This window comes from Micropterus dolomieu, linkage group LG15 (genome assembly GCF_021292245.1).
Source record: "Micropterus dolomieu isolate WLL.071019.BEF.003 ecotype Adirondacks linkage group LG15, ASM2129224v1, whole genome shotgun sequence".
NCBI lineage: Eukaryota > Metazoa > Chordata > Actinopteri > Centrarchiformes > Centrarchidae > Micropterus > Micropterus dolomieu.
In genome coordinates, this window is record NC_060164.1 from 12,526,452 (window position 1) to 12,541,679 (window position 15,228).

At 39.8% G+C, this 15,228-nt stretch overlaps 2 protein-coding genes and 1 long non-coding RNA gene across 5 annotated transcripts in view; all 3 read left to right on the top strand.

Annotated features, from left to right (window-relative positions):
- Positions 1-68: 68 nt before the first annotated feature.
- Positions 69-3,674, top strand: klhl31 (kelch-like family member 31). Of its 2 annotated transcripts, XM_046070323.1 has the most exons (3): positions 69-203; positions 1,143-2,356; positions 2,456-3,674. In XM_046070323.1, the coding sequence occupies exons 2-3, from the start codon at positions 1,182-1,184 to the stop codon at positions 3,186-3,188; spliced, it is 1,908 nt and encodes a 635-aa protein (XP_045926279.1). In that variant the 5' UTR covers positions 69-203; positions 1,143-1,181; the 3' UTR covers positions 3,189-3,674. The 2 variants fall into 2 exon arrangements, with proteins under 2 accessions (XP_045926279.1, XP_045926281.1); XM_046070325.1 differs by lacking the exon at positions 69-203 and having other exon boundaries at positions 1,051-2,356.
- Positions 3,675-5,821: 2,147 nt separating this feature from the next.
- On the top strand, positions 5,822-9,333 carry LOC123983921. Its single transcript, XR_006828326.1, has 4 exons — positions 5,822-5,932; positions 7,110-7,279; positions 7,934-8,026; positions 8,109-9,333. It is a non-coding gene; the product is annotated as an uncharacterized LOC123983921 (long non-coding RNA).
- Positions 9,334-12,152: 2,819 nt separating this feature from the next.
- The window catches only part of gclc (glutamate-cysteine ligase, catalytic subunit), a 12,951-nt gene continuing 9,875 nt past the window's right edge, over positions 12,153-15,228 (top strand). Inside the window, exons 1-3 of one of the 2 annotated variants that reach the window (XM_046070327.1) lie at positions 12,691-12,830; positions 13,559-13,645; positions 13,747-13,859. In XM_046070327.1, coding sequence (XP_045926283.1) covers positions 13,622-13,645; positions 13,747-13,859 — 137 coding nt within the window. In that variant the 5' untranslated portion in view covers positions 12,691-12,830; positions 13,559-13,621. Of the gene's footprint in view, positions 12,831-13,558; positions 13,646-13,746; positions 13,860-15,228 lie in introns of both variants that reach the window. The other variant, XM_046070326.1, reaches the window with a different exon arrangement.

The window sequence follows — 15,228 nt, forward strand, 5'->3', positions numbered from 1 at the left end:
GGGGGGGGGGGGGGGGGGGGGGGGGTTGCATGGTCCCTGCCCTCTGCCACATGCATTGCACAATAGTTGATTGGCACTCACAACCCAAGAGGAGGAGTTAACTGCATGTCTCCTTCTGCTGGGGTGACTGCTGGTCTCTCTCTCCTGCTCCAGTAACTGGAGGCACAAGTTCCTTCTTCGCCAGCCTCAATTTCATTTCTCAGGTAAGTGGAGCTTTCCCACTGCTGCTTGATTGTTTGTCATTTTAATAATGAAAAGGCAATTTGGTGCACTTTAATGCTTCAGCGTTTCTCATTCATTTTAGAACAGAAAACGTGCTCTTTCTTACTTACTTAGGCTTCAAAGGGCTAATAAATAATCTGAAGCTGTTGACCTTTTTGTAAAATTAGTTTTTACACATCGCCATGGTGACAGTAAGCTTCAAGTTTTCTAGGGTTGTGGTAAAATAAGGAGTGGCGTTTTATGAAACTTTTTTTTTTGTCTTATAGATTGTGTTAATTGCAAACTTATTCAAGACGAAACTAAAACATTTAAATAGCATAAATAAAAGAGACAAAAAATGTTTGCCCTAATTTGAACTTAAACAATCAGAGGACATGAGGCCTGCGTCTCAAAGTCTATAAAAGGAACATCATGGGTGAGCTGTCCAGCGTTGCTATTCCTGGACATACTGCTGATAAATTGTGACAGATGCAAAGAGGTGCATGTTGACCCACTCACTCTCTCCAGTATCACCTGGCAGCACAAATGTTTTGAAGGGTGTCAGTGTCTGGTCGTGTCTAAATAAGTTCCTCTAACTCCAAAATAGAAGACAACATTTCTCCTTAGATCCAACAAATTTAATGTACTGGGATTTGACATTATTGCTCAGTTTAGGGCAAAGTAAACAGTACATAGTCATGATACAAGAGCAACATGACCTCAAATTTAGTGCAAATGCACAGCTCACAACAGCATACAAGTGAAATAATTTAAAACTTAAGTTTCAGCAATATAGGCCATTTTAAACATAGTTTGAGAGCAGACCAGATTAAATCTAAGTGATTTTTTCATTCATATCTGTTACAAGTTTATCTGTAGCATGTGACTTTATGACTGATATGATACATCTTTTCTGACACTTGTCTGGCATGTTTTTTTAGATTTTCAGAAGGTCTGGGCTGTGTTCTGCTGCTACAGCCATGGCACCCAAAAAGAACAAGGCGACCAAAAAGAGCAAAGGAGACATAAATGAAATGACCATAATGGTTGAGGACAGCCCTATCAACAAGATCAACGGGTTAAACACTCTGTTAGAAGGAGGAAATGGCTTCAGCTGCATTTCAACTGAGGTTACTGATTCTGTATATGCCCCAAACCTCCTGGAGGGTTTGAGCAATATGAGACAGGATAGCTTCCTCTGTGATCTGACAGTCGCCACCAAGTCAAAGTCTTTTGATGTGCACAAGGTTGTCATGGCCTCTTGCAGCGAGCACATCCGAAACATCTTAAAGAAGGATTCGTCGCTCCAGAAGATCGAGCTGAACGACCTGTCACCCGTTGGCCTTGCCACTGCAATCACATACGCATACTCTGGAAAGCTTACCCTGTCGCTGTACAGCATCGGCAGCACTATCGCTGCAGCCATCCTGCTGCAGATTGGCACCTTGGTGAAGATGTGCAGTGATTTCCTCATGCAGGAGCTCAGCGTGGAGAACTGCATGTATGTGGCCAACATTGCTGATGCCTATGACCTCAAAGAAACCAAGGAGGCAGCTCAGAAGTTCATGCGGGAGAACTTCATTGAGTTTTCTGAGATGGAGCAGTTCCTGAAGCTCACCTATGAGCAGATCAGTGATTTCCTCTCAGACGATTCCCTGCAGCTTCCCTCCGAGATCACGGCCTTCCAGATCGCTATGAAATGGTTGGACTTTGACGAGAAGAGGTTGAAGTACGCGGCAGATCTCCTAACTCACATCCGCTTCGGCACAATCTCTGCCCAAGACCTGGTGAATCACGTCCAGAGCGTGCCGCGGATGATGCAAGACCCCGAGTGCCACCGTCTCCTTGTTGACGCCATGAACTACCATCTGCTGCCATACCAACAGAACATCCTCCAGTCACGCAGAACAAAGGTACGCGGTGGCCTCAAGGTGATACTCACAGTCGGTGGACGCCCTGCCTTGACAGAGAAATCTCTCAGCAAAGACGTTCTCTACAGAGATGAAGATAACGTGTGGAATAAGTTGACAGAAATGCCAGCAAAGAGCTTTAATCAGTGTGTTGCAGTCTTGGATGGCTTCCTCTACGTAGCAGGTGGTGAGGACCAGAATGATGCAAGGAACCAGGCTAAACATGCTGTTAGCAACTTCTGCAGGTAAGAACTAATCGTGACTTTTAATCTTTATTTTTGGGTTTGTCATATTAGTTTGCGTAGGACTAGAAAATAACTATAAATCCCCCTCACATTCTTTAGATATGACCCCCGCTTTAACACTTGGAATCACTTGAGCAACATGATCCAGAGGCGCACCCACTTCAGCCTCAACACCTTCAACGGCCTCTTGTTTGCCATCGGTGGGCGAAACGCTGATGGCGTTCAGGCCTCGGTGGAGTGCTATGTACCTTCCTCCAATCAGTGGCAAATGAAAGCACCCATGGAGATTCCCCGCTGTTGTCATGCCAGCTCCCTCATCGATGGCAAGATCCTTGTATCCGGCGGTTACATCAACAACGCCTACTCCAGGGCGGTGTGCTCGTATGATCCCTCCACCGACACCTGGTACGATAAGAGCAGCCTGAGCACACCCCGAGGCTGGCACTGCGCTGCCACAGTGGGAGACAGAGCCTATGTCATCGGTGGCAGTCAGCTGGGAGGTCGTGGGGAGAGGGTGGATGTCCTCGCTGTTGAATCATACAACCCTCACAATGGGCAGTGGAGCTACTGCGCACCTCTTCACACGGGAGTGAGCACAGCCGGTATTTCCATTTTGAACAGCAAGATCTATCTCCTCGGAGGCTGGAACGAGGGCGAGAAGAAGTACAAGAAATGCATTCAGGTTTACAACCCTGACCTCAATGAATGGACTGAGGATGATGAATTGCCAGAAGCTACAGTCGGCATCTCATGCTGTGTGGTCACCATTCCCACACGGAAAACACGGGAGTCCAGAGCCAGTTCAGTGTCTTCTGCGCCAGTCAGTATATAAGGGTCTAGATGACAATAATGATGTAGTTTACGTGTCCAAAGGTCTCCAGCAGTTCTGTTGCATAAATCTTGGTTCTAAACTCTAACAGACGTCCCTTTTTTGGGGCCAAGATGATCAGTTTAAACGGTGATCATTATTTAGATGAGCAAAAATGATAAAAATGCAAGGATTACAAATTTGGGAACACATTTGTATAAACCCCATTAATAACAAACACATTGGAGCCAGTGCTAGCGTTTTAAAAGAGAATTCAGAAGCCTTGAAATGTATTTTGAGTATTTATAGTTTACTAATTAGTATAAATGGCATCACTAATGTCTGGTAATGTCCATGACAGAGACAAAATGGACATGTCAATAACCAATATCATTTTTAGACGGAAATGATGGGGCCAATTCAGATGGGATAATAAAAGTCAAATAAAAGGTTAAAAAAAAAAGCTAAATGAATGCTGTTATAGACATTAATCTGTAACATAACCGTCTTTTTTTTTTATCCAGTGCCATTAAATTAATAATATTGTGTTGTTTGTGAACAACACAGTCAATAATATTGAAGGATTTAGTGACAGTCCTGTTGACTATAGCTACTGTGATTCTTAGATACTTGACCAGAGTAATGAGCTGGAGCTGGAGTAAGTGTTGGCATCACCTACCAGGAGTAGGTGTTTGTGATTAATGTTTAAACACACTGCACAGACGGGCAGCAGTTTCTCTACATGTGTCTCATGTACAGTATTCAGTGGTCTCGTGTCGTATGTTGCGTGATCGTCATAAACACTTACTGGCGCGAGGAAAAAGGATTCTGATGGAAAAATGTTGGAATGATGAGTGGGTTGATCGAATGGGTTTAGATGTGACAGCAATAAACAATTTTGTAAAAAAGAAAAGGAAAAATATAACTGATGGGAATGATGTTGTCAGCCTGAGCTTTCCTGGAGGTTAGTACTCAATTAATTCCCTGACTGCTCATGTCTTTAAAAAAATTTTTGTTTGTTTTTAAATTAAAGAGATGAAGTGTATGCTACTCTGTGCGATGGTCATTTATTTAAAATAATGTTTATTCTGTTCATTTCATGTCATGTCACATTATGTGATGTGTTTTAAAGGGGTGTATTTGTGTGTCACACTTCTGATTCAGATGTGTTTTTGACCAACATAAATCAACAGTTCTACATGTTTCTAATGTCAATACATATCTATTTTCCCTTTTTTAGTGGTGTCTTTTACTCTTGGGAAATTATATGGCTTGATGAAAAGTGTCAATATGCTATGAAAACAGCAATATAAGGATTTAGTTTCACCAGATTTGCATGGTGTTCACTGCAGCATTTGTGGACCAGGAGGAACAAGAGAAGAGGTAATTTAGAGGGCTACATTTCCATTTTCAGAATGAATCATGAGGTAGGCTATGGTAGGCTTCTTTTTACTTCCTGTCTTTAATCCTACATGTATTTTACATATATTTACACATATTTAAGTATTTACATAGAAGCAGATAGCAGGTTTGTGTCTGTTCACCCGAACCCTAACCCCAAAAAAGTGAATACCCTCAAGCCTCCAGTGAGTAATACTGCAGCTGTTTACTACAAGTAAATCTCCTCAGTGTGTGATCAATAAAGTCTATCTTATCTTATCTAAGCTTATTTGTAGCTGTTAAGTCTGCCTCTAATTTGACAGTAAAAACCATAAATATTTCAGCTCTGTGAGGAGGGCTGGAGCCTCATTTCCACTGTAAACATACTTGACATTCAGGCATGTAACACAAGCCTAATGAATACATAAAGGGGTTATTGCATTATGCACAATACATCATTTTTGGTATACTCTTTGGGGACCATTAGTCCCAAAGAGTGAAGCATCTCTGCAGCCTTTAATATCAGTCTTAAAGGACAGAATCAGTTTCTTGCTATGGGTAACAAGGTTTTTCTTTTTTTCAATTTAATTCAGTTTAATTTTAATAAAATTTTATTTACATAGCACCAATTCATAACATCAGTTATCTCATTGCACTTTTCATATAGAACAGATCTACTCTTTGTAATATTATTTACCAAGCACATGGTGACAATGGCAAAGAAGGAAAACTTCCTTTTAACCGGTGCCTTGAGCAGAACCTACTCAGGGTGGCCAGCCAACTGCCTCCACCATTTGGGTGGGTGGGGGTTACATTTTTGTCTGACATGTCACATACTTCTGAGCACCACTCAGAGTCGAGCAATATTTGAAAGTTAGTCATGAATATTTAATGCTATAAAAAAATACTTACCAGCACTTACCAAATTTCCAGGGGCCTTGTGATGCCTACACTCAAAAAAATTATTCTTGGCTATCATAAACATGAAGCAATACTTTTAAGTAAAATGTAACTGAAATACATGCAATCAAAAGTTCATTTATTAAAAATTATTAAACACAACGTAAATATGCTTAATATAAACTGAATGTAAACAAACAGAGTAAACTTTAAGAATGATTTTTGGCCATCATAAATATGAAGTGATATTTTATGTAAAATGTAACTAAAATACATAATATCAAAAGCGTATGTAGTTAAAATAATTAAACACAACGTAAATATGCTTAATATAAACTGAAAGTAAACAAATCGAATAAACTTTACTAGCTCCAAAAGCAGGCTGCGCGCATGCCTACTGTTGCACATGCGCATATTCTGCTTTGCCCTGTATTCTTTTGAGTGAGCGGGACAACATGGAACTTGGACGTGAGTTAAAGTTTTATAAGGTAAGTCCAATCGTTTTTCATCTGTTGTTTTACTGTGTAGCAATGTGTCATTTTAGAAGTACATCGATTTAAATGTGTTTTACAAAGACATATTTTTTGGTAAATGCAAGTGTGTGTGCAATGCTTTGCTAACGTTAGCCTGTAAAACATTCGTACCTAGCGTAAAGTATGCACAAGAGTAACGTTAGCTTCAGCCGTTAGCACGAGGTTTTGATGTGATTCAGCAGTAAATAAGCAGCCGTGTGTGTTTGATTATGGGTGAAGGAGCTTGTGAATGGATTTGTGTGAAGTCAGTTTTTGCTAGTTTTGCTGTGGCTGTTTGTAGTTAGCGCCGCTTAGTTAGCCCCTCAACCGCAGCAGTATCATGCAGATGGAGGGGGCAGAGCGGACTTCACACTTGTTGATACCTTGCTATAAAAACCCATCACAGGTACGGCAGTACGCCGTCTGTGGAATAAGACAGACAGACTTCTATTAACGGACACACTGTGACCTACACTGTACATCTACTGCCAGACTGACATCTTATTACTCACTCGCTTTCAGCGTCACTTTATGCCGTTCGCTCTCTCTCATTCGCTCGTCCACTCAATCGCTACGCAAACACATGCCCTGCAGTTAAAAGACTAAACTCCGCTGCTCTGATAACTGCACCTGTCACGTAGATGTCCTTAGATTAATGAGGAAAGGAAGCTAGCGAAGCCTGGTTTACCGTGCTCACACAATGTGCGGGTGAAAATAATTTGTTCCGCATTAATATTAAATAATTGAGTGAAATTTTAATAGCAGTGGTATAATTCAGCAGCGGCAATGCCTCGAATATAGGGAAACCATGTCTCTGTAATGTGCACGACAACATTACCTTATCAATTAACATTTAGATCCTAATGGATTTGTGAAATCTGTGAATAAATAAACCCAGCTTTAATAGTTGAGCATATTTACAGTAGAAACCTTGTAAGTGAAATATTATATTTATTGCCCAGCACTAATTCTCAGCCCATTTTATATTATCTGATATTATTGGCTGAAATTATAGACAATTATATGACAATACGAAGACAATATTTGCTTTTTATAGTCCAAAGTGTCCAAATGTGACTAGTTATTTTGTTTTTTGTAACTCAGAAAATAATTCCTCATGTACATCTCTTTTCTTTCACCGTTTCTGTCATAGATGAATGCAGAATTCATGCGTCTAACAACTTCACCGCTTCAAGCCAAGTTCCTGGCACAGCTTGACAAATACGCAGCCAACTTAATCAAGGTCTTCAGCAGTAGAGGAGGAGCTGCTGGAAGGAAGATCCGATTCCTCATGGCTCCAACAGCTAAGGCAATTTGTGGGAGGTAATAATTGCAGGTTTATCAAAAGAACCCTTTAGCTTGTGTATCAGTAACTGTTGCTTAGTTTCATCTGGTCATCAGTGTGGCATTCTGACTGTAGGACAATAACAATAATTATCACGATGTTATTTTTTTCAATAACAATATAACAAATATTCAAAAAAAATTTATTTTATTCACTTGAATCATGCACAAATTAGGACTTAACTTTTATTAAGATGTTGTATTTGTTGAGGAAAAAGGACTGTAAACAGCTTTTACTTAAATGTACTCATGCATATTTGTTGACAAAGATTTTGTCATAATTGTTTTGAATGTTCTACCTCAGATTGTTAAGTTATCCGCTGTTAGGCATCAGGTGTTGACCATAAAGAAGAGTTTAAACCACAATTAACCATCAGGTTCCTTCAACTTTCACTCAGGAGATTTGATACTTATTGTGATAATTATCAATATTGAAAGATATGAAACTTTTTATTGTGATAACTGTTTTGGCCAAATTGTCCAGCCCTACCTGACTGTTGTTTTCAGACCCCAGGCCTTAAAAATCAAAGCCTAGGGATATTGTATTTTCTTCACAACACTTGTAGCACAGTTTTGATTGGACAACAACAGGGCTAAAGGTTCAGAGGTGCTATGTATGTTTTTTTTTTTCAGAGTGAAGACATTGAGATGAAGAGGGGCTGTGTCGTCAGAAGCCTGTGTGTTTACCTCAATGAGGACAGCAACACACTCATCAAGGAGTACTTGGTCAGTATCAACATTTAATGTGCACTCTTAGTATTTAAAATGCAATCTTTTCTTTATTTCAAAATTTATGTTTCACCATTAGGATGTCAACAGTGAGGAAGCTAAGAGAGAGATCGCACAGACCACCATGGGGCTGTATGTGATTTGCAGAGAAGGTGCTGATGAAGAGGACAAGCCAGCGGATGTTGGAGTGGTGGTTGAGGGTGTGGAACTGCTAAGCGAGCTAGGATGTATTTCCTTTGGTTGTGCCATGCTTTTTGGCCTGATCTGCACACTCAACCTGAACTATCTTTCAGAAGGTTTTGATGAACTTGGATGGCAACAAACTCTCACCAAAGGTGCAAACATTAAAGATTAAGATGCGTCAGTGAGCTCACAAGAACAGTGCTGGATAGTTGAGCTTGGCTTGCCCCCCCCCCCCCCCCCCCCCCCCCCCCACTAGTTCGTGTGGATTTACAACAGCTTGGTGTTCAGATTACTTTTGGCATCTTCTATTGCCCCTTTCTGTTAACTTGCTGATTTCTTCAAATCTGCTGTTGGAGTGTTGAAGGAATTAGTGGAGGAAGCCGCTCTCGGACCTTGCCATTTTTGAGATCTTTGTTGCATACACCAGCTTGAGAGACCTCTTTTTATGCAAGTAATAAGGCCGTTTGCCTTTTTTCATGTTTCTCATGTCTAACTTATAAAATATCTCATTGACTGCACTTACTTTAAATGTGTCTGTTATCCAGGTCCTTTCTTAAAACTGTAAGATGTTCTCGGGGGAGAGTGCATATATGTTTATATTGAGACGCCGTGAGTCAGCAGTTAAGTCAAGATGACCATCCAAATATGTAAACATGTAACTCTTGCTAAATCAAAAAACAAACTACCGCACACTGATCTGACTTACTACCTTATTTGTGAAAAAATAAATACATTAGTAAGTCAGATCAGTGTGCGGTAGTTTGTTTTTTTGATTTTTCATAGACTTATCCAGGTTTCTACCAGCACCTCATTGTTGTTGCTGTGCTTGGGGAATTTTTTGTTTTGATGTAACTGTTGATGTTGGAATTGTTCAAACTGATATTGGATATTCATATTTTAAACGCTTTGAGTATTGTATTGAAAAAAAGGCTCTTTGAATGGCAAACAATTTTTTAAAAGATTATTTTAAAATTCATTTTAAGTTACTGAATTACTTATTTTATGCTTATTTTTTATTTCTTTAGCCTTCATAGTACCGTCAGGTTTACTGGAAAACCTTGTGCACTTTGCCATTAGACGATTTTTTTGCAATCCGTCAATAAAATTTTCCATTTATAGTTCTTGTATGTGTTGCTTTGTGATTTATTACAGGAAATATAATAACTAATTTGAAATGCATTACGTAGATATAATACATATATGAACATAATGTTTATGTAGAAGTTTCCCTAAACTTTATATTTAGTACTTGAATAAACACGTAAGGTTTATGTAGAAATTCCATTAAACTTCATATGTAGTAATTGAATAAACACATAATGCTTATTTATAGGTTTACATTAATTTAATCAAATCTGAGAAAGTTATGTCAATTATTCAAACTGACTAAACATGATAGAAAAACATTGCATTACATGTCACCTTTTACATTGAACTTATGTAATAAAATTAGATGGAAAATTTACATGTAATTAAAATACTTAAAGTCAACGTTTTAGGGATAATTAGTTTTTTGAGTGTACTCTTTGTTCTCGTGACTACTACCGTACTATATAGGTGTAGTACCGAAAGCTGCTTTGCCAGCTGTCAAGGAAAACTAGTGTCCTAAAAATGCAGTTCCTAGTTCCAGTCATAGGAGTATGGTCCTGGGTATGTAGTCTCCGCATCCTTATTTGGGGCAGATGTCAGTGCAGTTCAGTGACCTGTAATCATTTTTTATCCACCCACACACACTCAAAAAAATCGACTGCTGTGTCATTATTACAATCACATTTAAGCCTCTATGATGTTGCATTTAAGTACTCTGATAAGCTGGTACATTTCGCACTTTAGTTTTAAGCATGACTCGTGAATTTTAATGCTGTGCTTTACGGTAAGTAAATAGCTTTGTAGTTGTTATTAAACAGCACTTGTATTGTGCAACAATTTTCATTTTCTTTTTTAGAAATGGGCTAGCCAGTGACAAGAAATGAACTTGCCAAAAGTAAATAAAATAAAATTGAACATTCATTTAGCTGAGGCTTTCATCCAAAGTGACTTACTTGTGTCAGAGTTTGCACACCTCTGGAGCAACTAGGGGGCAACTGAGTGTCTTGCACAGGGACATATTGGTGTCACAGTGGGGAATCGAACCCGGGTCTCTCACACCATTAACCCCATAAAAAATTAAGGAGAAAGAAAGGAAGAAGCAGGTTTAAACAAACCACATACATATACTGGGTCCTAATGACTAAATCTTCTTATGTCATATTAACAACTGGGGTGTTAGATTTGTTCAAACAAAGAGTATCGTTTGTATTTTATTATTATTAAGTATTTACCATTTCCTAAAGTGATACATTTACAATCCCTTTTCTCCATTTTAACAGTGTCTAAGAAGATTAAGGCCAATCATGTCTGATCCCAAGAATGGACAGTTACAACTGACGCTGAAACAGCAGTAACAACAGTTAAAATAATTTTATTAGCAAAAAGCTTTTCAATGTGAGTGTTTGGTGCTGTTGTCTGCTTTATATCAAGGTAATTGAATTACTGGGGGTTGTACTGTTGTCTGTTCAAACTAAGCTATTTGAGGACATCTTGGCTCTAAAAGATGATAATTTTACCCCTGATTAAAATTTAAAGAATCAAGTTTATTGCCAAGTACATTTTCACATACAAGGAATTTGCCTTGGTACTTTGGTGCTTACATGAACATAAATACAGAAATATGTAAAAAGTAAAGGTATCAAAATGGGCAAAAAGGGGCAATTGAAAATAAAGAGAAAACTATTAATCTCTTGTATTACTGAATAATAAGGCCATGACAATGATTAAATGTTAAAAAGGAAAAGGTAAACAGAAAAAAGTAAATTAGATTACATTACATATTAATCTTGTGAAATGTCAATTTGAAAATTTGAAAATGGAAATTGATATGAACTCTAAGCTTTGGCGTTGTACATGTCAGTTCCCCATAATAATAATAATATTTAAAATAATAAGTTCTCAACATCTACAACAAGGTGAAGGAACGACAGAAAAATGTGCAGAAATGATGAGGTGAGAAACGAGCTTTGTTTAAAAATGAGCCAGCATGTTTGGATTGTTGTGCTGCAGCTTTCTGTTTATGCCTCTGATATTGTCAGTAAGAATGATTATGCACGATGCAACAGTGGCCTTCTGTTGATTTAAACTCCGATACATCTGCACCTTTCAGTATTGTGTAAAATCTCAAGAATATTTTCTTGTGCGTTTGCTGCTGTCACATTTAGCCAGTTTACAGCAGTTCATACTGTCTATAAGGAAGTTGACTGACAAGGTTAAAGGCTAGTGAAACCTGCTGTTACTGGTTGCAAGGGAAACGGCTCTGTTAACACAATAATTACAGCAGATTTAGTTCTTTGTACCAGATTTAGTTCTTAGTACCAATGTTAGTGTGATGTTAATAACAACTAATAATTAGTCATTTAGCTGAAGCTTTTATCCAAAGCGATTTTTGCTATATATTTCAGAGGTCACACCTCTGGACCATCTACGGGTTAACTTAAGTGCTTGCTCAGGGACACAGCCAGGTTTCCTACACCAAAGGCATGTTTCTTACCCTGGTCTTACCCACTGCACCATTGCCAGCCCCATCTCACGCCAATACAGCTCCTTTGAATTGATTTAAAATATGAGATTATTGGAAATAGAATATAAACTATTAAGATCTAAAAATATACCCTATATAATTAATTACATACTCTATCGCAGACATTTTGTTCATTTCCCGGGGATTCCTCCCGGTGAAATTTCAGTAGCTTGCTATTTCCGAACAGCACTTGAACGTCGCATCGCTACCTGGCTCTGATTGACAGATCAGTGGGAGGAGCCGAGTTGCGAAGAATGCTGAGTCATAGTGACGACAGCCCGCTCTCGCTCCGCCTGACTGCATCACGTGTGTAAAAGGCAGGAGGGCGTTTACATGTACAACACAGCCTGAACACAGCTCAACTTTATAGAGCACGCTAGCGCTTGGTAACAACGATCTACCTGCAGGTTCACCTCGCGCTGTCATTCCGTCACAGTGCTGCACGTTAACAGTCCGTGGTCGTTAAACGAGCCGGGGCTAGCGGGCGCTGACTATCTCGTCAGGTTCTTCGGGGGAGCAGCCATATCAGCCCTCTGGTGTGCTTGAAGTTACCGAGCTAACCAGGCATTAGCAAGTGATGAGCTGCGGGGCCCTTCTTCTTCTGGATGCCCCGCTAAGGTTACCGACAGGGCACGCCGCTTAGCAGCACCACGAGATTCCGCGTCCCGCCTGTGAACTATCTGACAGCACTTTGTGGACCCAGTTTTCGCCGTTTGCTCGGACCGAGAGTTCATGCTAGCTCCCTGCCGGTTTAACCTCCTAGCTCGCTAGCTAACGCCCGGCGTGCAAGTTCACATACATTAAGCAGCCAGCAAGACCCCAGCCGTCAGTTTACTCTCCCAGACTGTCTGTGCGATGGGTTTACTGTCACAGGGCTCTCCACTGAACTGGGAAGAAACCAAGAAGTATGCCGACCATATCAGAAAGCACGGCATCATCCAGTTTCTCAACATCTACAACAAGGTGAAGGAACGACAGAAAGATGTGCTGAAATGGGGCGATGAGGTGAGAAATAAGCTTTGTTTAAAGATAAGCCAGCATGTGGGGAATGTTGTGCTGCAGATTTCTGTTTATGCCTCTGATCTTGTCAGCAAGGATGGTTGTGCATGATGCAACAGTGGCCTTGTGTACATCTGCAGCTTTCAGTATTGTGTGTCAAGAATGTGTTCCTGTGCGTTTGTTGCTGTCACATATATCCAGTTTGCATCAGTTCATGCTGTCTATAAGGAAGTTGACTGACAAGGTTATAGTGCAACCTGACTGGTTGCAAGGTAAACGGCTCTGTTAAATGAAACCTTTAGGGCTACTTGGATAACATAATTACAGTAACGTTACTAGTGTCAGATTTGATTCTTCTTTCTTTGAGTCTAAAGAACAAGATGTTTGTGTCACAGTTACTAAAGGTAATTCACTAGCTAAACATATTAAAGGCTGCCTATAAATGTTCAGTTTTCCTGTTGTAACTATCAAATAATACTAATAATCCAGGCAGTACTGTTACTAATTCAAGAAGATGCTCCCTGTGCAACATAGACATCATAAAGTCTGCTATGCTACATGTTAAAATATGTGGGCTCGGCTGTTGCCATTTCGTTCAGAACCTCACAATAGTTTGCGTTTGCAGCCTTTGCCCGCCACCCGTCCACAAAACTTCAACATGCTACTGCTTGAACAAAGTGTTTTCCTTTCAAACATTGTGGAATGCTGTTATTATAGATTAATCCCTCTTGCAGACGGGGGATTACAGGGTAGAGTCAAAGTCAAGGAAACATAACTGATGAATTGGAATTGATGTGATGGCGTCCCAGTCTGGTTTCAAAGTAAGAAAAGAACATTGGATGAACAAAGCAGTGGCTGTAATGTGGTGTGTGTCTGATTGATAATGCAGCCTGTTTGTTTTGTACTATTTTACTTTACAAAGGTTGAGTACATGTTGGTGGAATTGGATGACAAGAATGAAAAGGTTCGACTTGTCCTGAACGGTGGAAATGTTTTGGAAACTCTTCAAGACCAGGGTGAAAAGATAAACCCCAAGTAAGTAAGCTCGCCACAGAATATGTCCAAACATTCAGCTGAAAATTTGAATTTACTTAGATCGTTTTAATAACTTCCCCCATCCAAATACACACATTTATATTGTGAAGACGTTGTTGGTTCAAGTCTGGTAAGTTTTAAAATATTATTGCAACACTCTAGTTCTTAATCTTAAAAAATGCCACACCTTTAATGGAAATCTCCATATCGAACTACACTCTGTATAAAAGTTAATGCATCATGCACACCCACACACAGGTATTTGTTTCATTATCTCTAAAGTCACTTCACCCAGTCAACAGTTTTGTTTAGGCCGGTCAGACCTCTTCTGCATAGTGTACAAATCCTGTTTGATTTACATCTACCAGACACAAGAATTCCTGAGAGTACCATCAGTGAAGGGTTTTTTAGGTAAAATGTCCAAGCACAGCTGACTTCTTCAGAGTTCTTCAGCTGCTCCATTTTTCTGGTGGTTGTGGCGCACTTGATCCATTGCTTCCTGTTACTTTCGGCACTTTATTTTTCCAACTAGGACACCCACACAAAGACAAGTCACTTTGGCATGTATTAGGTTAGCTCTGCCCATCTGCGACGTGAACAGACCTCTGATCAGCTAGAACACATGTATCATGTGCAAGGCCCTTAATGGACTAATCTGTTACAAAGTCGAATATATAGTTGCTATTGTGTGAGGCAGTGGTTTTCCAAACTAAGGGCCAGAACCCCCAAGCATCCCAAGATAAATCTTAAGAGTCACAGATATATATATATATATATATATTTTTTATTTCTGGCTTTGCATTTTTGTGAAATATATATCGGGAGGCATGGCTCGGGTGGTAGAGCAGTCTTGGCGTCCTTGAGCTATGAACCCCTAACCGCTCCTGTGGAGCAGGTCTGCTATCAATGTATGAATGTGCAAATGTTGTAAAGCACTTTGGGTGATTGGTAGACTAGAAAAGCACTATGTAAATGCAGTCCATTTACCATACCATGCAATGGTAGAAATGTGTCCACTGTAAGAGATTTGGCAATACAGTTTCCACTACTGTATATTCGGGGAAGGCTATGTAGCAAATCAAGGCTGAAATCAAGAAGAAGAAAACAACAACAATAACTTCATAAATCCCTCTAGGGGAAGTTCATTTCTTTAACACTCTGTTGTTATTATTATACACATGTATGGAAATATGGAGAAATGTCAGAGCGAGGGTGCTGCCCTGAGCAGTTAGGGATTCTGGGCCTTGCAAGGAGGTGAACTTGCACCTCTCCAGCCACCAGTCTAAGGTCCATATGACTGCTCCATGCAGGACTCAATGTGGCGACCTGAACCAGCAACCCTCTGGTTCCCAAGCCAAGCCCCCACAGA